We start from the raw sequence: 26,798 nt of genomic DNA on the forward strand, positions 1-26,798 counted from the left end.
ACACACACACACACACACACACAGAACCAACCAGTCAGGATTGGAAAGGGAGAACAGGCAGTTTTGGATTTGAGATTCTCTGATAGACCCCACACACACACACACACACACACACACACACACACACACACACACTATTTTTCTCACACACCTCCCTCACCATTACAGTGGTTGTTTGATGTTCCACTCTGGGTGTCTTTGTGTCTTTAATCTGCTCCAGACACCTGATGAAAGACAGTTGGTTGATGAGCAGTGCACACGCACACAATCAACAATGAGTCACCTAGTACTTGAAGCACCAGGTTCACTTCCCATTCAGTATTGTTTTTGGAGTACAAATAGGAGAGTGCAGTAAAGATAAATTTATTACAGTATATATAATTAGGCCTGTACAATAACTGCGTTTGCTGGACGATATATTGTCCCAGGAATAATTGTGAAAGACAATATTTTCATTTATTTCCATTTTATGCTATTAATATGTCTGTAAAATAGCATAATGCACCTCTTCAAAGGGCAATGACATTTTAATTCTTTAGATTCAATTAGATCAAATATGCATACCTGCTAGCCTCAAGTATATTAAGAGGGCTGTGTATATAGTAACTTTTTATGACTTTGACTGGATTTTTCATGGTTCTGCTGGTAAGAATTTAGGACTGATCAGGGTCACTGCTGATGATGTACAATGAGCTACTAAAGATCTGTTATGTGTCCAAGCCTAAGCAAAAACAGATTCTCCAAACAGCTGACATGTTCTGGATGTTTTCTCATGTGTGCTTTGCACAGGTCTTGTGGAAATGTGGAAGCTAGACAATATAATTATGTTTGCTCTTCTTAAAAAACACAAACACAAGAGAAAAATCAAATTGTTTTTCTTGTCAAAATGCACACCCACTAGATATTTAAATATTACCTAAGGGAGCCCGTCACCTTTGTCACACACACTGAGTTGGAGCAGGTGATGCATTCATCAACCATTTCCTCTTTACCGTGCCAATTATATGGCCAGTTCTAATTCTATTTGACGATGGCTGCGTGTTGCAAAAAGCTGATTAAAGACATGAGAGATTGGCCCTACAAGCTGTTTGTTACTTATCGCTTTTCCACTGATCAATTTACCTTGCAAGAAACTCAATAGACCAGCCAATATGTGCATGACACAACGAGCCACAGCCATATTACAGATGTGTTGATATTATTCTTTAAAATGATTTTTTTCTCATCCTATAGGTCTCGCATTAGAAAAGAAATGACCTGTTAGTTGCTTTTGAGTTTTAAAATTGCCACTCATCACTACAAATAATGCATGTACTGACATGTTTCTCACCAGAGATGTTTCTGGATCCAAATACAGTTTGACACATGATAAATAATGTCTAAATTAATATTGTTTCCAAGTTTAGTCCCTTTTTGGATCTGAAGCCTGTAAATTTGCGATTTAGAAAAAAGTAGTGCTTTATCAATTAGGACTTTAACACATTCCCTTATTACCATATGATTACATTAATGTCGTATATTTGGCATTAAGTGGCTGGAGAAAAGGAAAGTGTTTAAGTGTTTAATGCTGTAAAATATCAGGAAACAATTGATGACCCAATGTTGGCAAATGAATAGGGTATCGGTTAACCAAGGGCTGACCAGTTGGTTGGTTGCAGGAAGAAAAAAAAAGCTAACACTCAGTGAATCACAGAGTGGGGTAAAGAGCAACTTCAGGAAGGTGACATTTTGTCATGAGCAGGCAACTACAGTACTTCACATTTGAAACATTTATAATTAAAGACTTGTCACACTATTCCATTTTTCTATCATTTAAGACATTTGCACCCCAAAATATTTATTAAAAAAATAGACAAATAGTAACTTGCCATTTTTTTAATATTAACTACTATGTAATTGCTTGGTTCAATCTATCTGGTCTGCTGACTTGGAAAAAATGTTAAACAGTTAGAGATGAAAGGGATATCCTCTTCAAGACTTTCTTGATCCACCTATCATTATTTAGAAATGCAGATAAATCGAAAAATATATCAAGAAAAATAAAAAGTTAAACCATTGTCAGCTCTCCACACTCCTGTCTGTAATACAGCCTTCTCAAACACTGCTTAACAGAACTCAGACTACAATCGAACTACAGACAGAAATAATAAAGCTTCCAGCACCAAGACAACTAGTCCTGTGCCTAGAAACTTTGATTATTTACAGATGTCAGTTTATGCTTAAACTAATGAGTATTAGTAGACTAGAAAAATCTTTGGTTCACTTGGTTTGATTCACAATTAGAATTTTGACCTTTTGAATATATACTTTGGATGACATCCAGCAATGCAAGCTACACTACAGTTCATGTTAGTTTCACAAACACTATAAGCTTTGAGTAACTCAGAGATAAAACAGGCTCTTGATTTATGAAATTACTTTGAATACCCTTTCTTTCTATTTGCAAGGACCTGTCAACTGATGTGACGTAGGCTAGTCTGTTTTTCCTCTCCTGTGTAAGTGTTATTTAGAGCGATGGTAACCACTAAATGCAGTTATGGTTTGTACTTCTCCTTACCAAAAATGATATTATGTAGGATGCATTTTATGCAGCAGACCCAAATGGGGAAAAAAGCTCATATTTATTGTGCTTTTCCTCCCCACATCATTGAGTGTTTGTGGAAGGCAGCTGCTTTAAGTAGCTGTGTTCAAAGGGCCAGTAGAGAGGAATCCCAAGGCCTGTTCCCTTTTTTATTTGTGGACAGATATTAGGTGAGAAAATGTGGAAATGTTAAATAAATGATAAGTAAATGTTATGTGACCAGTTGGTCAGATTGCCTCTTACAGATTCCAAGAAGCAAAATGACATTTGGGCAGTCTTTTGAATCAACTGGTGAGCTTACTCAGGGGAGAGGTTCAGTGACAGACAAGCAAAGAAGAGGAAGGACTGAAATGCCAATTTGATAGCAAGGGAAGTGGTGTCTTACTCCTTTCTGAGCTGTACTAGGTTTGAATTTAGTTGTCATTTATTCAACTAGCATGATGTAGCAGTCTTGACAGATCATCATTTTTCAATGGCAGGACAAAGACTGTGCTACAAAAAAGGACCGCGTGGGCGACCAAACCACTGTTGCTCTCCATACAAGTGCAAATTAGGCAAAACACCTTTTTGTTTGCCTGTGTCTCCATAACAACTCCTTTGTTCTTAAAGCTTTTGAAACTGGCTTCCTATGATTAAAATGGCAACTTGAAAATTCAGATTGAGACACCCAGCGCATGCATATCACTAAACTTCACAGCGATCAACAGATATGCCATCCACTACTATGTTCAGCACAAATAGTAGTGGATGGCATAATTGACTTGAAACATGCTGTCCCTTTCCAAAACTAGGGTCATTGATATCTAGGCAATATTCTGTTGTTTTTGCATACATAATATGTGGACGATGCATTTAGGTTGTGCGGTTGCACCCATAAGTGACATTGAAACAAAGGAGAGACTCTCAGAATAATTTATTACATTATTGTAGAACAAACATTCACCCACCAGTGGATAGCCTTCCAAATTTTACCAAATGGAAAGTTTACGTGTATTTGATATTGATATTAACGTAGCAGGATACACATTATAAGTGAACATTACAGTACCAGACATTTAGCAGTTTCGGTAGCAGTATAATTGAATTTCTACAATTTGCTGTGTCTAATTCATTATAAAACTACTATTCAGTGTATTCTATCTCTCGTAGTAATTATATCTCCATATTCTGGAATGTAATGGTGGTAGCTACTACTTTTAAAAACAATTATTAGTTACATCAGTATATATTTTTGCTTTGGTAGCCAGCTAACATTAGCTTTTGTGGATGTTGTAAATACTAAATATTAACACTGTCCTGCTGCTGACTTTACATTTGCCCTTTTTGTACCTCACTTTGTTCTATTCAATTCAATTCAGTTTTATTTATATAGCGCCAAATCACAACAAACTGTCGCCTCAAGGCACTTTGTATTGTGGGTAAAGACCCTACAATAATACATAATGACAGTTCAGATTAGGTGCATCAGATTAGTATGCTCAGGTTATTGCCATGAGACCAAAACCTACTGACTGTATCAATTGTATACTGTGTAATAAAAATATAAACTGAAGTTTGGACTTTCAGGTAAGACTTTAAGATAAGGATAGGGGGTAAATCACCTCCAACAGTTTAACATGTTAAATTTGTACAGGTAATGTTAAACTATTAAAAAGAATGATAAATGCCTTAGTGATTTTTAAAGAAACTTTTGAATCTAAAATCTCAATTAAAATGTTTTATTTCATTTTCCTCTGTAATTATATATTTTTACACTTTTCTGTTTAAAATGAGAAAAATGTATACTGTAATGGCAATAAGAATTCATGTATTTTTCATACTCATATTATTCTTTAGCACTTACTGATTCACAATCACATTTATTGCTTCCATTATGGATGGAGCAGTGACCCATTAAAAAAGTTCTAATAGGTTCATTTAGCCCCCTTGAATAGTGAGCTTGGCTTAGTCACTTCTTTATTGAAAAAATACTGTATTTAGTCATCCTGTTGTTCTAATGCAGATTTTCTACTGTAACTTACCACTCGTCTGTGGGACTGTGCCTACGAACACTGACGCATACAGAATATGCGTCAGTGTTAAAAAGCCTAGTAAGTGCACACGTAAACACCTGAGCAGCTATTGGTCGTGCAGCCTGGTCCTCAGCCCACTCCACCCTCGTCACCACTGGGGCTGCTAATTTGATGTGGCAGGGAATTGCTGCGCACTTGCCTCGCAGCGACTTGTACCCTATAACCATACACAAAACGATCTGACATGTGGTATTAGATTAAATTACCAAGCAGTGCACTGACAAGGAAAAGGATTTGCTCAACCCCCACATCTCCATCTCACACACCCTCCCAGACATGCTGGAGACCAAAGAGACGTTCAGCCAGGCGACAGGAGATACTGCCTCAACCTAACTATCCATTACGCCTGGGTTCGCATGAGTCTGCAGCTGGCCATCTCTTTTTGTAGATCATTATAAATGTAGCCCTCTTATAACTTAATCCATAGAGTCAAGTATCACTCATTCTAATTAGCATTATTAATTAGCAGAATTCCAGGTTTATCTTTGTCTTTGTACATGCAAATGGTTTTCACTCTAAATAAAAACACTGATATCCTTTGAGTACCTTTTATGAATTTGTACACAGTTTGATGTAAATTACACTTTGTGGAAAAAAAAAAACTCACCTTTGCAAACATAACAGAGAAGTCTGAGTTTGTGTCTTATCAAGGTGCCACTTGCTAAGGGACATTTACACAAATATTAGTGGATGTGTATTTGATCTGTATCTATACTTGTAATCCTGTGTGGATTAGAGAAAATCCAAGATAAGTTCAAACTTGCACACCCAATTCTTGCTTTTTAAAGTAATTAAAGATGTGTGCTGTACAATCATTCTACCCAAAATTAGCTCGATATTCATGCCCGAGCGTGTGTGTAAATTTGACAACTGTATATATGGGAAAAGACCGACATACTCACGGCATATTAAACATCACACATTAAAGCCACATGTTTGATTATCCAGTAACATCTTTAAAAACTTTAAACAGAAGGTATATTCCTTAATTTGGATTCATATTCCAGGTATGTACTGCTTGATAAGAAAAGACTGATTGCCTAAAGGCACTTTTCCACTTTTTGTTTAACAGTCCTCTCAAGAAAGTGCTCTGGTAGATGTTGTGAGTTTTTTTTTTTTTAATGAATTAAGGCATACTGTGAAAATTTCATACATAAGTAAAATCTGTGGGGTGTGTTGGACAAACAAGTCCAATCAATGGAGGGCCCCATCTTGCAGCTTCAAGGATCTGCTACTAATGTCTTGGTGATTGTTATCACAGTATAACAGTCTTGTCGGCACCATCCGTCAATGCATAAGAGTTGCTTTGGCTCAGTTAGTGAAAACAGATTTAAGCCTCTATTCATTGAACTACCTTCTTTTCACCTTCATTCATGTGTGCCTTGTTATCCTATCCTTACGCATAAAATAATTATATAATTATTAGCACTATAGTTTGGTATACAACTAATTTTATCCACATTGGCCCTGCATATTCTGTAAATACGTCTGAGTCTCGACTGCAAGCTAATTTGAAAAACATTTAATGAATTAAATATAAACATTTTTGGAGGAAAAAAGAGAAATATCTAGGTTTTACTATTTTGTTTTCGTTCTTTAATAATTTGATTTGAAAATGTAGCCTATCCATATTTACATGTTAACCTGTAGGGACTATTTCTATACTGCACATGTACAGCAAAAAGTCAACTTCTCTAGTTTTGAAAAAATGACATCGAAGATGAAGTGATAAAATAGACGGCATATTTTCATCCAGTGTATTTGTATGGGATATCATTATTTGTGGGAAGAAACCTATAATATGTCACTATGTAGTAGATGTTGTTTTTTTTTTTTATCACAATGAGTGTTTTCAGAAGATCAAAGGAAGGCTTGTCTGGGTTTCTGTCCTGGAGGTAAAGGAGAGAACTTTAAAGCAGTGATGGCTGCCATTTGAACATATTAACCTTTCATTTGTTCTCTGTGGCAGTGTAGATAAAAGAGGCCAGATTTGCTAGAATAGATGGTGAATTGCTCTATTTACATGTAGCCAGTTCGAGGTTGCAACGTTCTTTGTTTCTTTCCTGCTCAGAGACAAGAAACCAGGAGCTACTTGCTACCTTAGTCGATGTTAATAAGGTTAGTTCAGACACTGCTGCTCAGCCCTCAGAGCAAGTACCTCTACACAGCAATTAAACTCCTCAATTTAGAGAAGCACCAAACTTTGAAGTCAGAGAAGAAAGCAGTCATAACTTACTTTATTATTGAACTTTGTTCGCCCTTATCATAATCAAACATTTTTTTTTAAATTAACAATTTTACATATTGTGCATTTGAACATTTGATGGATGCTTTAAATTCCCACCTAAAGTATTAATATCTTTTCTTCCCAAGACACTAAATTAAAAGGTTCCTTCAGCTTGTTAACCTGCATTTCCACCCTCGAAAATCAGGCTAAATGATCCATTGACACATGAAACAATGCCTGTTTTTACACATCATTTGTGCAGGTGACTTAACAAACTGTTCTGTTCTGGCCCAGTCAGCGACTCTAATATAGAAAACAAGAACTCGACCAATCTCAAATGTTCATTGCTGCAAGGCTCGGCTTTTGAAAAGGATTTTATACTGAGCAGGGACTAAAGGGGTTAAATATTTTCTCTAGGTTTGAAAAATGGTTAAATGGACTAGCTCTTATATAGGGCTTTTCAACTCTATCTGAGCACTCAAAGAACTTAAACATGTTTACAGTTACTGCATTCATACAAGCACTTCAATGATTAATTAAGCTAACATTCACACTCCAATGCTTGCGTCGGAGAGCAACTTGGGGTTCAGTATTTTGCCCAAGGATAATTTGGCATGCAGCCTGGAGCAGCCAGGAATCAAACCGCTGACCTTCCGATCAGTAGGTGACCTGCTCTCTGCTCTACCTCCTGAGCTACAGCCACCCCATTGTTGTCCTCACCCAAATGTGGACAACAAGGAAGTACCAAAAAATTACAGTTCCTCTGTCCACATCTGGGTGGCTTCATAATGCAGGTAATCTTTCCAGAATCCCACATTAAAATGATCAACTTCAAAAACACTTATTAACCCTTAAATACTGATCCTGTTGCTGGCAACAGAACGTAATTCAAAAGTTCCACCATTTGTGGACTTCCAGTAAAAATTACTCTAATAAACCTATGTTGGATGCGAAGCACAATTTCTCAGCTTTCAGAAACCATTTGAATTTTCTCAATAGGCCAAATGGTCTAATTACAGTAATTCAAAGTACGTTTGATCTGACATCGCAGCGGTGATATGCTCCATGTTGACCAGCTGTTCACAGCAAGTAAGGGCAGGTAACGGGGGCTTCAGCTGTGATCGCCCGGTGTTAGGGGGTTAAAGTCTCTTTATAACTGTGTACAAAAAATGGTTTGGACTGGATATTCGACTGTGGGGGTGTCGATTTTGATTGGATGATGTTGACACTGCATCTATAACTGACAACTGTTGGCTAGGCTTCAGCTCTGCTAATTTGAGCCACAGAACTGGACCTCTTGACTGTGTTTGTCTTTAACTTTGGTGTAATTCTAGTATTTTAATGTGTTACTTAGCACGAAATAGCAGGTACATTATGTGGACAAAAGTACTGGGCCACCTACACATTACACATACAGGAACTGGTTGGCTAAGGAACCCCATGCCATGAATCGTCCGGTGCACAATTTTTGTGTTACCAGCGGGGTTTGGAACTCTACCATTACTGAGTCAGCAGTAGGTTGGGGACTTTTATGCACTATCCACCCCAGCAATTAGTGACTCCACTCTGTAACTTTGTGCTCTTCCACTTTGTGGCTGAGTTGCTGTGGTTCTTAAACACTTCTGCTTTACAGTAACACCATGTTTAGTTGATTGTGGAATATCTAGAAAGAAAAACGTGTCAGGACCTGACTTGTTGCACCCGTAGCATTCTGTTACAGTACCACACTTGAATTCAGTGAGCTCTTTAGAGACCCATTCTGTCACAAATGTTTGTAAAGGCAGATTGCATGTTAGCTGTTTGATTTTGTACACCTGTAGGAATGGGATTGAAAACACCTCAGTTCAAAGAACTGTGGCCCACTACTTTTGTCCATATTATTTATCTGTCTGAAGTCTGAGCCAGTTGTTTTGCTGTTTAAAACCGTGTGTCTTCTGCCCACCATACAAAAACTGTAGGGAGGTACACAGAGTGATGCGAAATGCACAAGAACAAGAAATGTTTACTAACAGGTAGTTAAGTTTGTTCTTTTGTTTTTGTCAAAAAAAAAAATTGAGTTAAACCCTGATGCTCATATATACACTGCTCAAAAAAATTTAAAGGAACACTTTTTAATCAGAACAGAATCAAGTCAATTAAACTTCTGGGATATTGATCTGTCAGTTAAGTAGCAGAGGGGGTGGCTAATCAGTTTTAGCAGCTTTGGTGTTAATGAAATTAACAGCAGGTGCACTAGAGGGTCAGGGTCAGTGTCACTACTGGTTCTTGGAGCCTACAGAGGTTGCACAGGTAGTCCAACTCCTCCAGGATGGCACATCAATACGTGCCATTGCCAGAAGGTTTGCTGTGTCTTCCAGCACAGTGACAAAAGCATGGAGGAGATTCCAGGTGAGAGGCAGTTACTCTAGGAGACCTGGACAGAGCCATAGAAGGTCCTTAACACATCAGCAGGACTGCTGTCTGCTCATTTGTGCAAGGAGGAACAGGATGCCAGAGTCCAGGATGCGTTGTGTCCTTGGGCAAGACACTTAAACCACATTGCCTAACGGTAGTGCTGGCCTCTGGCTGCATGACCGCAGGTGCTCGTCTCTGGATGAGTGATCTGGAACGATCATTTCGTTGTGTGCCTTGTGCGCACAATGACAATGAGTTGAATCTAATCTAATCCTACAACATGACCTCCAGCAGGCCACTGTTGTGCATGCCTCTGACCAAACAAACAGCCGTCTGAGGTCTGAGGGCCTGACATCCTCTAGTGGGCCTGTGCTCACTGCCCTGCACCGTGGAACCTAACTGGCTTTTGCCATAGAATACCAGAATTGGCAGATCAACCACTGGCACCCTGTGCTTTTCACAGATGAGAGCAGGTTCACCCTGAGCACATGTGACAGACATGAAAGGGTCTGGAGAAGCTGTGGAGAATGTTATGCTGCCTGTAACATCATTCAGCATGACCCGTTTGGTAGTATCAGGATGAAATCCTTGGACTCATTGTCAGACCCTACGCTGGTGTGGTGTGTACCGGGTTCCTCCTGGTGCACGATAATGCCTGGCCTCATGGGGCAAGAATATGCAGGCAGTTCCTGGAGGATGAAGGAATTAATACCATTAATTGGCCCCCACACTCACCTAACCTAAATCCAATAGAACACCTCTGATGCATTATGTTTCGGTCATCAATGCTGCCAGGTTGCACCTCAGACTTTCCAGGAGCTCAGTGATGCCCTGGTCCAGAGCTGGGATCAGATCCTTAAGGGTGGGCACCATCTGTCGTCTCAGGAGAATTGGGGGGGGGGGGTAAATCTGTAGCCATAAAGCTACAGATTACCATTTTTGAGTTACTGCACTGAAATTTCGGCACTGCCTGCCACTTGATTTTTGACTTTGGTTTTCAAGGTGTCTTTGAATTCTGTCCTCTGTAGGTTGATAATTTTAATTTCCATCAAACGACGTGGCATCCTTTTATGTCAGAAAAAATAAACTGATATCAGCTTATTTTCCCCCATTGAGATCAAATGTTTCAAAGTGTTCCTTTAATTTTTTTTTTTTGAGCACATATACCCATCATGTCTATGGCCACACTGCAATGCTGTACACCTTACAATATACCATTTATCCTTAAAATTCAAACTGTGCCCTATCCCAAAGACTAAAACTGGTTGACTTTGCAAATAAACTATTACCATTAGATATGTTCCATTTCTCTTTGTTTGCTTGGTCTATATATTGAGTTACAAACTAATAGAACAAATACCCAGAAGAATGAAACTCCAGGTTTATGTCTCTGAAACAAGAGCTAGTATTAACACTGGACCTTTTGTGTGCACTACCATATAATTAGGTGCATATGAGTGACTGTGACTGTGCATATATTGGTGATGTAACTGTGTGTGTGTGAGGAGATTGCCACTATTTGCACTTGAGCAGGATGGACTTGTGCTATCCTTTGTAAACCTATTGTAAGTACAATGGTTATGGTGCACCCAGTGATACAGCTGTATACACACAGCTACAAGGCTGCTCCTCATCACCTACTCTCACCTTTCAGCTGTTCTTAAATGACAAAACACGGTACTCTGTGAATCATAAGTCGTCGAGCAGAAGCTGAGCCATCTGACATCAGAATCTGAAGCCCCCCCCCCCCGCCATGTGCCAAATGCCAGTGTATCATGCAGCAGATAATAAATAAGACAGTGCAGCTTTTTCAGGTAATAGCAGGTAATAGTGATATATTATTTTCTTATTCAGTGTAAAAAGTAAATGTAGTCTAAATTAATTAAAACAATTTTACATAGACCCACATTGCAACTGGACTTTGCATTTTGACTTTTTAACATATTGTAGATGAGGCTATGGAGCCAGTTTGACACATCCACTGATAAAAGCCGTAAAACATGAAAGCCTATATCATGTTGGAGGTGTGTGTCAGGTTTCATGACTTTTTAAGCTTTCCAAACCCCTCAATAACAGCTTCTTGTTTCAAGGCACATCACCATGCCTCCCAGGTGTGTTGTTGAATGAAAACTAGCCTTTTTCACACTGAAGCATCATCAAGCTCTGAAGTTTATTTAGGGACACTTAACAAATATTGACATTTTCCAAAGCGTACAACAGGAGGGTAACACCCAGCGTACGCTTTTCAAATAGTTAGAAAATGGTCGGTCGGTCTGTGTAATTTAAGCGCTGCCGTCTGACCGCTGATGGCCGAGTCATCCACACCACTGCACCATTCCGGGGTCTGCAGCGATATGGCCTCAGGTCTGGTGGATCAGTTCAAAGGCCTCATTGAATTCTGTAAAATAGGCCGCCATCAATTCACAAAATGACTCTACAGACGATATTAGACAGGAACAAGCTGTGAGTGCGGCGCAGCAGGTGTGGAAAGCAGCCGAAGCTGCCGGCGATAAATTCAACAAGAAGTGTTGAATTTTAAGCATTGTTCCAGAAATGGAAACCGTATGCAGAAAATAAAATAAAGTAACAAAATAAAGTAACATTGACTCTTTCCTGAAAAACTTCTAGCTGGCTGTGGGCAGTCCGCTGGAACCGGTGCCTCAAAGTGTAAAATATGCCATTTCCTGTTGCCACTAGGTGATGCTAGAGTATTATTGAATACTTTCAAACGGACATATTCCGGGTTGGATCCTCATCACACATGAGAAGTTTGGGCCAGATTGGACAATGTGTGAATGACAACAAATTAAAATTTCATGTCAAATGATTGAAATTTGCCGTTACACCACAGACACTCCCTTCAACTAACACTCAAGCTTCCAAATTTAGCATGGCCCAGGTCTGTAGCTGAAACTGACCAAATATAAAATGAATCCCGTTAAAATCCCAGGAGGAGTTTGAAAAAGTATAATGGTTGGAAATTGCAAATACTGTGCCAAAGTTGCTTAATAAATTCAAAATGGTAGACTTCCTGTTGTGTTTAGGGCCTCACTTCAAGAGGGCTTTTTGTGCGTTGGGGGATGCTGCATAAGTGTACTGAATTTCAAACACATATGTGAAACAGCCCTGGGACTCATCTTTTGGTAGGAGGCACTACCAAATGAATTTGCTCTGCCCATGTGTGAGAATATGTATGGATTTTATTCCATACATATTCACCAGATCTGATGCGCTTGCAAAAGTTCATGGTTTTCAAGCATATTTAGGTCCTCAAACAGGCACTTAATTTGCCTGAATAATAATTCTTATTATAATGATCGTAATATATTTGTGTATTTATGTGTATATTTATGTAGTGTATTTTACAGTAGGTGCCTGTAGGACTATAATAAGATTTGATGCTTCATAGCATCCTCTCAGATGGTTTAGATTGTAACCTGTATTGTGAACATATTTGCTGTACAATTTCTAATATCCTGCTTAATATTGCATTGTTTAGATTTAGATTGTTTGCCAATTTAACTTACCCACACATTAAATAATGTGTGGTGTAGAGGTTTAGCCTCTACATTTCCCCCCGCAGCAACCTGTTCACTCTGCTGTGTTGTTATAGTCTTCATGGAAAAGCTGTAACATGGCTAGATCAGATTAAATCTTGAGACACACACACTCAGTCTTTTTTTAATCATTTCAAAGAACATTATATTAACTTACCTTCATTTCCTGGATACCAGATCATGTCCACCACTTACTCTTACTTGAAACCTCATCCTCTCTTTCACAATTTATCTCATTGGGACCTCCTTTTTCATCCCAAATGGAACTCTATAGTGAAAACGGTTGTCCCCAAAACATCAGTAATAAAAGGACATACCAAGAAAGCAAGTGGTGACGCTGTCTGTAAGGAAAAGATATTCAGAAGTATTGTCTCATACACAGTGGAAAAAAGCAAACAAGAAAGGAAACTAGTGAGACCATGAATGGCACTGAAGCACAGTGAAGACTCTCACACTCAGCTGAAATAAAACTACTACAAATAAATTAGCTAAAATGTAGCTAAACAAAAGTGCAAAATTAGACAAAGCATTATTTAAAACAAGCGTGATGTTGCCTTGCATTTGCAAGAATGATTTTTGAACCTCTTGCTTACCATGAGGAACACAGATTATAAATATAAGATAGGGGTTGGATCAGTATTCAGCATCGGGAGATACTCAGAACCAAGATATCAGTATCAGAACTGAGAAAATTGTCTTGATGCATTCTTAGCCACTTGTATGACCGTTTAAGTGCCATTTTCTTGGGAGGAAAAAAAAATCTGATTAGAATGATGTCAGTGACGCGTTACCCTAATCTGGCTACTTTTTTTCAGTAACGAGTAATCTAACGTGTTACTATTTGCAGCCCAGTAATCAGATAAAAGTAACGTATCCAGGTCACTGTGCATTGCTATCTTTTAAATTTTCCTCAGTAAATAGATATATTTTTGCTTTCTTCTTGTGTCTCGGGGAGTTACGTCTGGCCGATGCAACAATTAAGTCCCGTTTTCAGCATGAGCACAATAACAGCAAAGCGACACAACTGTAAACAATAGAGGGAGGAGAGAGATGCGCGTTTTGTATCAAGGTTGGTTGTGACAAAGTGCCTATCTAGCTTCAAAACCACACAAAAAAACAAAAGCTGGACTTCGGTACAAAACCAGTGAGTGGGGGAGAGCTGAAGAAGTTGGTTGGACAGTATGCAGTAAAGGAAATGCTGCCCTTAAACATGGTTGACTCGTGGTTGTCATTTTTCTGTTGAGGCAGTGGTGGGTACTGCCGGTGTAATGCCAAAAAGTGAATGTCTGCCAAACAGCGATTTTCGGTATTTGCCAAAAAACGACTGCCTGTATTTAAACGGCTGTAAATGACTTGTTGACCTATAATCAGTGAAACATGTATCGAACATGTCTCTCATGAATGATTTCAGGTCATTTTGAGTGAGAAACAGCATTTCTATCACAAGGTAGAAGCTGCACTCAGTCTTTGGCAAACTGAATTTTATTTTATTTTATTTATTTATTGCCATTCTTTATTTTCAAAGTTTTTGTTAATACAAAAAAAAAGAGAAGAAAAAAATGAATAAATAAAAGGAAAAAAAAAGACTCTTAAACATAGCATATAACCCATGGGGTGTCATTACTGAACATCCGTATATATACAAAAATGAAAATATAACACACTTACCATTTACATCAGATTTAAATAAAATCTTCCCTTATACTTGTGATAAACTCAATCCATCCGCTCCATTTGTGCTCAAATTTGTCTTGTTGTAGTCTGATATTAAATGTTATTCTCTCTAACTTGAAAATGTCATATATGATATCAAACCACTCGTTTAGCATTGGTGTTTTGGGGGCTGAGCCATTTCTTAGTAATGGCTTTCCTGGCTGCTGCAGTCAAAATTTGAAACAAATTAATTTATAATTAATTTTTTGTCAGATTATCCCCAAGCAGTAAACCTAGATACATTGATTTCAGCTGAAATGGTATGTCCGTGTGGAACACCTTTTTAAAAATTTTATGGACTTCTCTCCAAAATGGTACAATCAAAGGGCATGACCAAAATATGTGGTAGTGATTTGCTTCTTGTCTTCCACTTTTACTCCAACAGCTTGCTGATTTAGTAAAATGTTTTCCTTGGATTGGAGTTTTAAAAAACCTGACCACATTCTTCCAGCAAAATTCCCTCCATATCACAGAGTTGGAAGTTTTCCACTGTGCCTCACAGATTAATGTCCATTCCAGTTCAGATATGGTTAAATTGCCCTCTTTTTCCCATTTTTGTTTCATGTGGCACAATGTTCCTTTTGATTGACAGAGACCTTTGTAAAGTCTTGAAACGTGGACGTGGTAACTCTGCTAAGGTGGTGCGGATATGACAAAGATTTCATCCCCAATAGGCTGGATGTGCGGTTCAAAGAGTGGGCTTCGCAAGGTTTGACTGCATATTGTACCCTCCTAAGTCAAGGGAAAGTGAACAACTTTCAAACATTGAAAACAAATTATGGGTTAAATAATAGTGACTTCTTCAGATTTCTAGAAATTCAAAACTAAATTGAAAAATTGTTGAAGAATACAAAAGAAAAGTATCAAAACAGTCATTTGATTAAAGTATTTGTGGGGGCAAAGTGAATTTTATATATTCTTTTTTTTTTTTAATCAAGGTAAAAACTGTCATTGACATTAAAAATGTCTTTTTAAACCGAAATCTGGCTCAGAAGGCTGCAGAAATCACAACAAATATAACATCACAGTTCTATAAAGATATTTAAGTGGCCAAAAAGCTCTGGATTGTTATGTTTTTGCAATAACACAGACTCATAAAGATTCTTGAAAAACAAGTTATTTCTTCATTTCATATATAAGCCCTTCATAAATCATGCTGACTGCACTCTATTTACCAATATAAGCACACATTAACACATAAAAGCACACAGAAACATCAGAATCACTTCATGGCCGGCGGTCACTTTTTGGCGCAACAGCAGCAGCTGTTGAATGTAACTAATAAAGTAACTTGTAATCTAACATAGTTATTTCTAAAGTAATCAGTAAAGTAAATAAGTTACTTTTTAAAGGAGTAATGAGTAATCAGATTACTTTTTCAAGGTAACTATGCCATCACTGCTTATTAGAGACTTTTATGGAGCAATGTATTTGCATTTATTTAGCACTTTTCTAGTGCTTTATTCTTCTTTAGTAGAGATGCACCCATCAGTTGGCCAGGAATCAGAATCCACTGCTTTCCACCATTCTCCGTCCTGACAAAGGACTGGCTGTCATGTGTCTGATTATGAGCCAGTTTGTTTCATGCATGCACAGCACACGCGCAGTGGCGCAGGCAAATAGCTGCGCACGTGCTGACAGCTACACACTAACATCTCATTAGCATGGAAGCTCTTCACTGTGAGTGAAAACACAAACCACCACAAAAATGTTCAGAAAAACAAACCTAATGAGACATTTAAGTCACCCTCACCCAGCTGAACATGGACTTTTTAAAGAAGCTAACTCCTCTAGAGCCAGCCACAAGCCAGCAGCCTCAGTATGAGAAAAGGGTCCAAAGTGGTTATGAGGAAAATTATGGAAATGGATGAAAAAGAGAAATCTGCTTAATCTATAAACCTACTGGAAAATTATTATAGTAATAGTGACATTTGTTTTGTCAAGCTTTTGTTTGGTAAGGTAAAATATGTCAGGTAAAAGTGGGTGTACAGCAACTAATTTTCAGTTAATTATTTGAAATGGTTTCAAGTAGCAGAGCACTTTATTTTCAGTTTATGTGAGAAAAGATCCTGTAATTAGGTTTGGGAAAATTGTACCATTTAATAATTTCTTTTATGAAAATATTTTCCATTAAAGAAAATTAGATTTTCATTTATTTATTTATTTGGCTTGTATTTGCTGTCAGTTATACTGCTTAGAAAGAAAATCCAAATCAGCATAAATCCGTACTGGCAAGTCACACTTAGAATAAAAAAAACTATAAATTGGAATGGCCAAGAAAATTTCAGTTGGTGCATCTCTAACTCCAAGTCACATTTTAACCATACATTCATAGAGCACTTTATTCTATGCACTTCAAGCACGTTATCTACCTCATATGCGGTACATGGGTAATTTAGAAACACCCGTCAATCTAACATCCATGTTTTTGTACTGTGGGAGGAAGCCAGAGTACTTGGAGGGGACTCGAGAGCATGCAGACTCCACACAGAAAGACGCTGGCTGGAGTTTGAACCAGAAACCTTCTTGCTGTGAGGAAACAGTGTTAACCGCTCCATCAGCGTGCTAACTGCTCCACCAACAGTGCTAACCACTCATCACTGTACTAACCACGATTTTGTGATGAATAAAAATAGACATTTAAAGTGTCTAAAAACATTTTTTAACTTAATACTACTTCTTTCTTATCCTATACAAAAATGAATGTGCAGTCTGCAAAAACAAGCATGATGTTAAAAAAAAAAAAAGGTAACAAGTTTTAATATAAAAATTTTTTTTTTAATATTTTTTTTAACCAACAACAAAATATCATGTCTAACTTCACATCCACCTTAACCAATCAACCCCCCACCCTTAACTCACTCAGCCAGATTGTATAGATCAGATGCTTATTCATGGCTAGCCCTAACTCAATCACTGCCTTCCAGCAGAACTGTAACAAATCCACAGCAAGGGAAATTACAGTCATTTGTCTCAGTCTACCCAGATCATGTCAGCCCTGCTTTCTCTCTTTAAACCACGACATTGGTATCTTCATCTCAGTGTTCCTTCTTTCCACCCCTTTTAGTGTTTTTTTTCTCTACCTGGAGTATAGGTCTAATAAGAGGGCAGTCTCCACCAGTCACAGCAAAGGTTTACATACACAGTTGATCTTTAGCACAGGAGGTGCAAAACTGTTGCTACCTTCAGTGTGCCGTGGTTTGGCAGGCTCCCTGTCAAGTATAAAGGATGTCACATCTGTATCACAACAGGTGTGTTGTGGGGTATATGACTGGGACTGTGTGAATGGGCTGTTATTAAAGAAGTTGGGGGTGGAGCCTTTGAGCTCTGGCTTCTCTCGCTCAGTTGCCTCATTCAGCTCGAGTCTCTTATCAAAGTTGTGAAGTCAGATGTGTGTTGCACTTGAAGCATTTTGTCATTTGATAGATTTTGTTTGTATTCTTTCATAAAAAGATCAGTCACTGTTGATAGTTGTGGATTTACCTTGAACATTACAAAAGAAGAAATATACACAGCAGTGAGCATAGTGTGACTGAAAAATGGTACATACGTTCATCTGCCTGACTTCCTGTCAGTACTTATATCTTTGTTCCGATATGTTTAATGTAATTTAAATTTGTAGTAAATATTAAATAAATATTACATATATTTAAATATCTTGTATTGATGCAAGCTAACACTTCAGAAATAAATATTTTAATCAAATAAATGATACTGTTTTTAATAATTCATATTTCAAAAATAAACCTTTCACCTCTTATTAGTGTAGATGCTTAATATAATTTCTAACATACCTACTGTGTCATCGTTAAACCTTTTATAAAGCATTCTTTTATTTCTTTGTTAAGATTGAGGAACATTTTTATACATTATTTCTGACTTGTAACTTCTAATCAGTGCTGGTCTTAATTGTTCTGTTTTCTCTTGTTGTATCCATCAGACGGAGATTATCAAGGGGACATGTACCAGTGTGGGGATGACATTCAGACAAGTCCCTGTCAGCGAGGGGGATGCAGCACACGTTTGCATCGAGACCGTTTCGCCCAACTCACCTGCAGCCTTGGCAGAGCTGCAGAAGGGTGATCGCCTCATTGAAATTGGAGGTTCGAGATATTTGTAGACACTTCTATTTTATAATATTAAAAATAGAATTCAGTTCTTTGCACTTCTAATTGGAAACTTACATATATTGTTCCTGTTTCTGTTGTCAGGTGTTAAAGTGACGTCCTCGGTTCAAGTGCCGAAACTGTTAAAGCAGGCTGGAGAAAAAGTGGTGGTACTTTATGAGAGACCAGTTCGTCATCAGAATGCCTCTTTGGGAAGCCAGGGAACTCTGAATGAAGGGTCTGGGCAGCCAGAAGAAAACAGTTTTACTCCCCAGCAAGCAGGTTATGAGGAAGATCCAGCCCCCATCACCACCATGTCTGACTTACCCGACGGCAAAGACATAGACTCTGAGTTTGAAGAATTGATTGTGGAATCCAAGCCTAGTCAGACTGGTGGCCCCAATAGCAGTACCACAAATATCAGTGAAACCAAGGAGGATTTCTTACTTACAGTAAATCAGAGCCCCAAAAGGACTGTGGCCAACCTGGCTTCAAAGCCCCTTGGTACTATATCACCTATACTCAACCGCAAGTTAAACCTGGTGAGTCTCCAGTCACCACTAAAGCCCCAACCCAAAGAGTCACCAAAGCCCTCACCACAAAAGACCAGTACTGATCCAGGGGAGGGTCTGCAACGTCCTACTATCCCTCCCCCACCTCCCCCTTCTCGCCCTCCAGTGCCACCAAGACCACAGATAAGGTTGACGTCTGCATCCTCAGAAACTAGCCTTTTGGAAAGCGTGGATTCTGTTACAACTACTAATGTTACTGCTGCTGCTGCTGCTGCTTCTTCCCTTACGAAGACAGTCAGTGCTTCTGAAAAGTCTCCAGAAAAAGTTCCGCGCACTGGACCTGGTGAGGACAAGGCTGTCGCTGAGAAGGTATGTGTCAAACAAACTGAGGCAAAACAGTCCACCAAGCCAATGGAAACAAGTGAGGAGGTGCTTGCATCCACTGTGACCAGCAGCAGCAAGGCTGATCAAACAAAGGACAAAGCATCAGAGAGCTCCTCCAGCACGCGGGACAGTGTAGAGGACCACTCCCTCTGGGAATCCACAGAAGCCACGTTTCGTAACCAGACAGCACAATGGTCAAAAGCATCTGTTGTATTTGAGGTAGAGAGCAACCATAAGTACCTTAATGTAGCCTTGTGGTGCAAAGATCCCTTTAAACTGGGCAGTTTGTTATGCCTAGGTCATGTGAGCCTCCAGCTGGAGCATGTAGCTCTGGAATGTATGGCCACATCTTCAGGAGAGTACCAAAGTACCTTCAAGTTGGGGCCTCCAGAGCCCAGAGCCAACGTCAGCCGCACTGCATTACGCAGTCTTAGCACTCACAAGGGTTTCAATGAGAAGCTGTGTTATGGAGATGTTACTCTAAACTTCTGTTACTTAGCTGAGGGTGAGCTAGAGTATCCAGTTGGGCTGGTAGAAAGAGAACAAGAGGGGAGCCTCCGGGAGGAGGACCTGAGGGAGAGGGAGCCTATCCCTGCTGCACCACGTGAGGACTTGGCCTACAGCACTGTGCATTTGCAAGAGGTTCGTCACAACTTCCAGGACACGCAGTTTCAGAATCCCACCTATTGTGAATACTGCAAGAAAAAGGTTTGGACCAAGGCAGCCTCTCAGTGTATGCTCTGCGCCTATGTTTGCCACAAGAAGTGCCAGGAGAAGTGCCTCGCTGAAAATCCTTTTTGTGTGGCGACAGCTGAACGTCGTGGAGCTGACCTTGAAGCTAAATCCACCATAAACCGGGCTACCACCGGCCTAACTCGCCACATTATCAATACCAGCTCCCGCCTGCTTAACCTTCGCCAGGTGCCCAAGGCTCGTCACGAACAGGTTACTGATGCGCCCGGAGTGGTGGAACCCTCACCGAAGCATACCCCTAACACATCTGACAATGAGAGCAGTGATACTGAGACCTACACCAGTGGTGCCAGCCCCTCAAAGCAGCCCGCGGGCAGTGGCAGCAGTAAACTTGTACGAAAGGAAGGTGGACTGGATGACAGCGTGTTCATAGCTGTGAAGGAAATAGGCCGTGACCTGTACCGGGGGCTGCCCACAGATGAGCGCTCCCAGAAGTTAGAATTGATGCTGGACAAACTGCAGCAGGAAATTGACCAGGAGCTGGAGCACAATAACGCTCTCATGGTGGAGGAGAGGGAGGCCACAGATGCACGCCGCAAGGCCCTTATCAGTACTGCCCTGGCCAAGTCTGGGGAGAGACTCCAGGCCCTCACTCTGCTAATGATTCACTACCGGGCAGGTATTGAAGACTTGGAGTCGGTGGAGAGCACGTCTCCTTCAGAGCAGCCGGGCTTTAAAGGCAAAGAAGAAGGCCTGGAGGAAGAGGCCCTGTTGGGGACAGAGGTCTATGACAGTGATCCATGCAGCAGCCCTGTGGATATGCCGCTGCTGGATGACATTAGTGAAGAGCAGATCTGCGTGGAGGCACTCCACTAAAACAAGACTTGAGAAAGAAAAGAACAGAATTTCAGCCGTACATTTAGAATATGGGGGAAACCAAGTGTTTGATGTTGGCATTCTTGTTTGTTTTTTCATGTCAAAATGAAAGGATGCTCTAAAGGATATTTCCTTTCCAGGAACATTTGGTGAACCTGTTATTGATCTTTGATTTCCACTGTGTGACACCTTTTCCATGTTTTAGGTTTTTAAAGGGAAGCTTGACAGTTGCACCATTATCTGCCCTCAGCTGCACGTTCCTCCTCCGGTTTAGGTTTTCTGTGGCTTCAGAATGTCACAGCGTGGATTTAATTCAGCTTTCTTGTCTGTAACTGGTTTCACATAAAGATTTTAGGAAATGTTCATCGTCATTCTTTTGGTGAATAATTGGTAAATATTTGTTTGCTGTGAGTAACCAGCCCAAATGAAGATGACATGAGCAAATTTATATTTTGTTTGCTGAAGGAGTTATCATATCTGTTTTTCTGTTATATTTGAAATAATGAGTTCACTTATCACAAAGAGTTTTTGGATTTCAGTGATGAATATTGTTTGTTTCTGTATTTTCCTCAGTGTTTTGGTTGGTTTGTATTTCTTACACAAATAGGGTTGATTAGGCTATGTAACCACCTTTTAATTATGGCTGTAAGATGTAGTCATCCCATGTTATCACTTTCAATCAGTTGCTAATCTCGTTATTAATATTGTTATCAATATATATTTTTTGATTTGTCATTTATTGTTTAACATCCCTGAATTATGTACAACTCTTTTATGGCACATTTTTGAGTGCAATTTGAGAAAGGCACAATTTTATTGATCTGTGAATGAATGTGACCCAGGAGCCCATGTGATCTAACTTTTTGAATATTGTTTTAGTATGTGTTTGTGAATTATTTCCATACAGAGCAATTTAATGCTGAACGTTTGCCTTCAAGTTGTTTTCATGCCCAAATGAATGTAGGTTCCTTTTCCATCTTTTGTCTATATGCAGCTGTTTGGCACCACCTTCCCTCCATCCATACTTGCAAAATGTTGAGCATTAATGTTGTGTTTCAGTGATTGTGTCAAAAACAGCTACAGCTCCCAAAGCACCATTCACTGTTTACACCTGCTGCGGACAAGAGAATACCTTAGTGTTAGGTCTAAAGAGGACAGATGTACCCTTGATTCTGAAAATGTTCAAAATCTATTGTCCTTTTGAGTTTTTTATTTTTCTATTTCATGCCACAGCACATCTGTTAATAAGAGTGTGTGTGTAATGATTGTGAGCATACAGGGAGAATTTCAGTAGATTTGTGATTGAAAATGTTTGAATGGAGGACTGAGAACCTTGTTGTTTTTGTAATAATTAGAATTCATCCTTAAGTAATCAGAAGCTAAGACACTGCACAGTGTAGTAAATATTACAGTGAAGGATTATGAAATATAACAGCAGCAGTAGGTTTAAGGGAGAAACTCTTCGAAAGTGCTTCATCTTCAGTTTTCACGGTTGTCACTGCAGGTTTTCCCTTTTCTGTTATAATTGCTCATCCTTTCTTCCAGCTAATCGCCTCTGACGTTGTTCACCTGTGACTCTCTTTGGCTCATCGTTTTTCCTCCTGGCTGCTCGTTGGACCGGTCATTTTGTCACCGGAGAGCGCTTCTTTTATGTCCCAGACAAATCAGTCAAGTCCGTGAAGTCCACTGGTTCAAAGGTCTGGACCAAGGTAGGAGTGATGATTGAAGATGTGCAGACATACACTAGCCTAAAAGCTGCTGACAACAATAAAGTGGTAACGAGGTTTGCAGGGTTTTATTGAGAAAACCACCCTAACAGAGGAGTGAAGATCAGAAAAACATGTTTTTTTTTTGTTGCTTATGTAGATATTTGCTCACTGGATGCTATCATTTGATCTTTTTTGTGCAGTATTTGTTCTATGAAATGAAGTCAATAATCAGGAAGGAATCCCAGTGTTTGATTTCTCTTTAAATGTGTAGATTGTGTGTAACCTGGTGGAGAAACTCACATACGGAGTTTGCTTCATGCCCTAAATGTCTCAGCCTGAGAAGCTCTGCTGTTACAGTTTGCTCTCCCACTGAAGTCATACTCACATGCTTCTGCCCCCACCCGTAGCCCTAACCTTTGAAACTGCACCTTGACTACAACCACCCACCACTGCTTTGTAGAGATCAAGATGGTGATTCTTTTTTATGTGTGTATGTATGCGAGGGATGTTGTACAACATTTTTTTTTTTTTTTTGAAGAAGGCTCATGTGATGAAGCTTTATTGTATATAACTTAAATAAACAAGATCACATGAATTTCCATTGGTCCATATTGTGGTTTAATTTTACTTAAAATTCCAATAGAAGGACCAAAACCAAAAGCTAGTCATCAACACAGACTGTATTCAAAGTGAATCTGGAAACCTTGTAGCAGCTTAAGGTCAGCAGCACCTCCATTTGAAGCCAGAACCATCCTTGGATATATTTTTGAAGTTTACATGTTTCTCAGTGGTGCCTATTCTGATGAGATGCACCTACACCACTTCCTGTGCTGGTTTTTTAAGGTTCTGGAAAATGCATTCATCATTTTGAAGCCTTTTTGGTGAAGTCCTTATTCATGGGAGATGAATGTGGACCAGTTTGCATTATATGATGACAAAAAGGCCAAAATCAACCACACAGTTGGAGACATGCATGCACTGCATATACGGGAATCAAAAGCTCAGGTGGCTCCAAATGCTCAGTTTCAGGTTTTTCCCCCTATTGTTGTCTGTGTTAGCTCAAAGAGAGAGAATACAGATGTGGCCGTACAAGCACAGGAACTTCAAGAGGAGCAATCCTAGATTTACAAATCAGCACCAATTAATGTGGTCCTGCAATAGCAAGAAATATGTCGATCTGTTAACAATTAACCACAGCACAAATTAGCCGGTCAGACCCGCTGATGGAGCGAGCAATGAAAAAGAAAAAAAAAAAATAGTGTAAGCACAGGTTTTACACGAGTTTCTTTTTCTGGAAGTGGCCTAACATTTTAGAATTAAGGCTTAAATATAATATTTCAACATTACATACTGGAAGTTTCAGAGCTTAATCTAACACATTAACATGGCCCCATTAATAGCTGCTTTTTGACAGATTTTTCAACATGGTGTGTAACAGCTCCAATATAGAAAAACAGCATGTGGTGCACACTGAGATGTTTTAATTGTGCAGAGAGGAGGCTAAAAGCTCGAAACACTGCAAAGCTGCTCGGCTCACTGTAAAAAGTAATATGGCTGCATCCTTGTATGAGTGTTCTGTCAGGATTCACCTCCTCCCTCACTCCGATGGCCACATTAAGTTCAGTTCATTTAAGTTCTCCTTTATTTTATTAAAATACCAGAATTACTGTTGAGGAGCAGAAATGTATGCAGGTGAGCTCTGTACAGTCGCTGCAGGGGAGGAATGAGTGAGCACCGCAGGGTGAAACTCAAGTTTTGGTACCTTGTTCACAGCTTTGAGGCACCCACCCGTTCTCCATCTCACTTAGTGGCAAGTATCATAACCACATCAAGGACAACATAATACATTTTGTTTTCCTTTTTAATGCAATTTGCAGTAAATTAAGTTTGTATGATCTATTTAAATAGTCTCCTACCCCACTTTTTGTCCTCTGAAAGGGAGGTTTCTATATATTGCCTCAGAAATGGCTTCTGACTCTCCAAAGAGGGTTTCGTGGTGGCGCAGACCATCAGTAAATCTGGTGAGGGGCTGCACCAAGACCAAGATGAAGAAAAAAATAATTATTTTGCACTGTGAACAATGCAAAGCTACTCTAATAGAGTTAAATAATAAAACATGGAACTGAGTCGCACTGGATTAACTCCCAAAAGAACCTCTCAGTTAGTATCTTGGATTTTACAAAATTTTATCTAAAAAATTATTTTAAGTTTATGGAACCTTGCAAAAATGCATTTGGTGCTAAACGCCATCATTTCTGCGGTTCTGCCTCATGAATTTTTTCAGTGGATTCACTTAAAATTTGTATTGAACTGAGTCATAATAATAATGCCCAAGGAGACAGTTGTTAAATGATTTACAGAAAGAAATAATAGTGTGATTACTGTAGAGCATTCAGTAACATATGCTGAGTAGCTAATGGTGCCTAGGGATTGTTAAATGAGTGGTTCAAAGTTTAACCCAATTTATTTAATAAAAATTAAAAGAAAAAAAAGAAAAGCTAAATTGACAGGTGCTTACCTACTCTCAGCATTTTACATTCATGCAGGTGACCCCCCCCCCCCCCCAATTCATCAGGGGCAACGCAGGTTTCAGTACCCTTCCCTGGAGGAGCCAGGGATTGAACCACCTTGCTTCTGATCTACCTCCTGAGCCACATCCACCCAGCTTATTAAATACATTTTTAAAAAGTGCCATGAACTGAGTCCAGCCTGAAATCGGCACAGAGGTTGTAGACTCGTTTCTAATTAAATACAAATCAGTAACTTCTAATTTATGCTGCTTTGTGGTCATATTGATGAATTTTGATCTGCAGCATCATTGAAGGCTGGAAATGACATTGATCACAGCAGAGACAGCACCACTGCTGTTTTTAGTTACTGATGTACAGTTCTTCTTGAAGAGGGTCTGGTGTACCCTCAGAAGAGTGGACAACAGCTGTAGGTTCACAGCCCTACCCCTCCTTTAGAAATGACTTTTTTTTAAATGGTTGCATACAGAAACATAATATTCTATAGAAATCTGTGCCTCACCTACATTACTGCAAGAACAACTGCTTTGGTCTTCAGTGAAGAGAGAAAGGAGGTATTGTGTGAGCATCTGCAAAGTAATTGAAGGCCAGTGTTGAGATGGACAGCCTGATTACAGTGTGTCTACTCCCACATTTCCCCATCATGACAACCCATTCTGCTGTCTTCAAGCACCCAGCAGACGAGTCAACATGAGGATATCTGTGACCATTCAAACCGCCACGTTAGACGCATCCATGTTATTTTTGCGTTCATTCAGAGCTGTCATGGTGATCATATGAAACCTCAGCTAGCCTAACATTTGCTCTGAAAGCTCAGCATTTTAAATGCACCAAAAATTAATTGTGCAGAAAATCCTGCTGTCCAGATATTTAGTTTTAGTGTTGTCGTATCTAAGGAGAAAACAGCTTTTTCAGAGTATACGACATTTAATACAGAACACGGTGTTCCCACAAGTATGAAAAACAATCCAGTCAATTACATACAGGTAAGACTCACGTACTGACATGTTCTCAATAGATTCTGAGTGAACAAACCACAAAATGTACACAAAAATACCCAGGAACAACTCAGACGAGTGGTGGCCGGAAGTCTGAACAATTCTAGGACAAGTGTTGGACATGTTAATCCCTGCTCAGTCCAGCAAGTCCCATTCTGGATAAACAACTCTAGATGTTTGATAGTAATGGTAATATTATACCACTCTGCTTACATGCCAGGTTTTCACAGTTCATCAGAAAGCTAAGGAGCAAAAACAAAACCATATGACACAAGATTTGGTACATTATGAACACCAAAGATATTACATGTTTTTTTTTCTAAGTTCATCAAAATATAACAACTAATTAGCTTGTAATTTTACAAACATTTTGACAAACAGCTGTAGTACAAACACAAGAAATGATCTGTCACTTATCTTAAGATATAATCTTATTGGCTCAGTCATA

At 39.2% G+C, this 26,798-nt stretch overlaps 1 protein-coding gene across 1 annotated transcript in view; it reads left to right on the top strand.

Moving 5' to 3' along the window:
• The window catches only part of pdzd8 (PDZ domain containing 8), a 74,671-nt gene extending 52,632 nt beyond the window's left edge, over nt 1-22,039 (top strand). The window contains exons 4-5 of the mRNA XM_030725235.1: nt 18,485-18,647; nt 18,756-22,039. Of these exons, the coding sequence (XP_030581095.1) occupies nt 18,485-18,647; nt 18,756-21,115 (2,523 nt within the window). The 3' untranslated portion in view covers nt 21,116-22,039. The remainder of the gene's footprint in view (nt 1-18,484; nt 18,648-18,755) is intronic.
• Nucleotides 22,040-26,798: the final 4,759 nt, after the last annotated feature.

The sequence above is a fragment of the Archocentrus centrarchus genome, unplaced genomic scaffold, assembly GCF_007364275.1.
Source record: "Archocentrus centrarchus isolate MPI-CPG fArcCen1 unplaced genomic scaffold, fArcCen1 scaffold_50_ctg1, whole genome shotgun sequence".
NCBI lineage: Eukaryota > Metazoa > Chordata > Actinopteri > Cichliformes > Cichlidae > Archocentrus > Archocentrus centrarchus.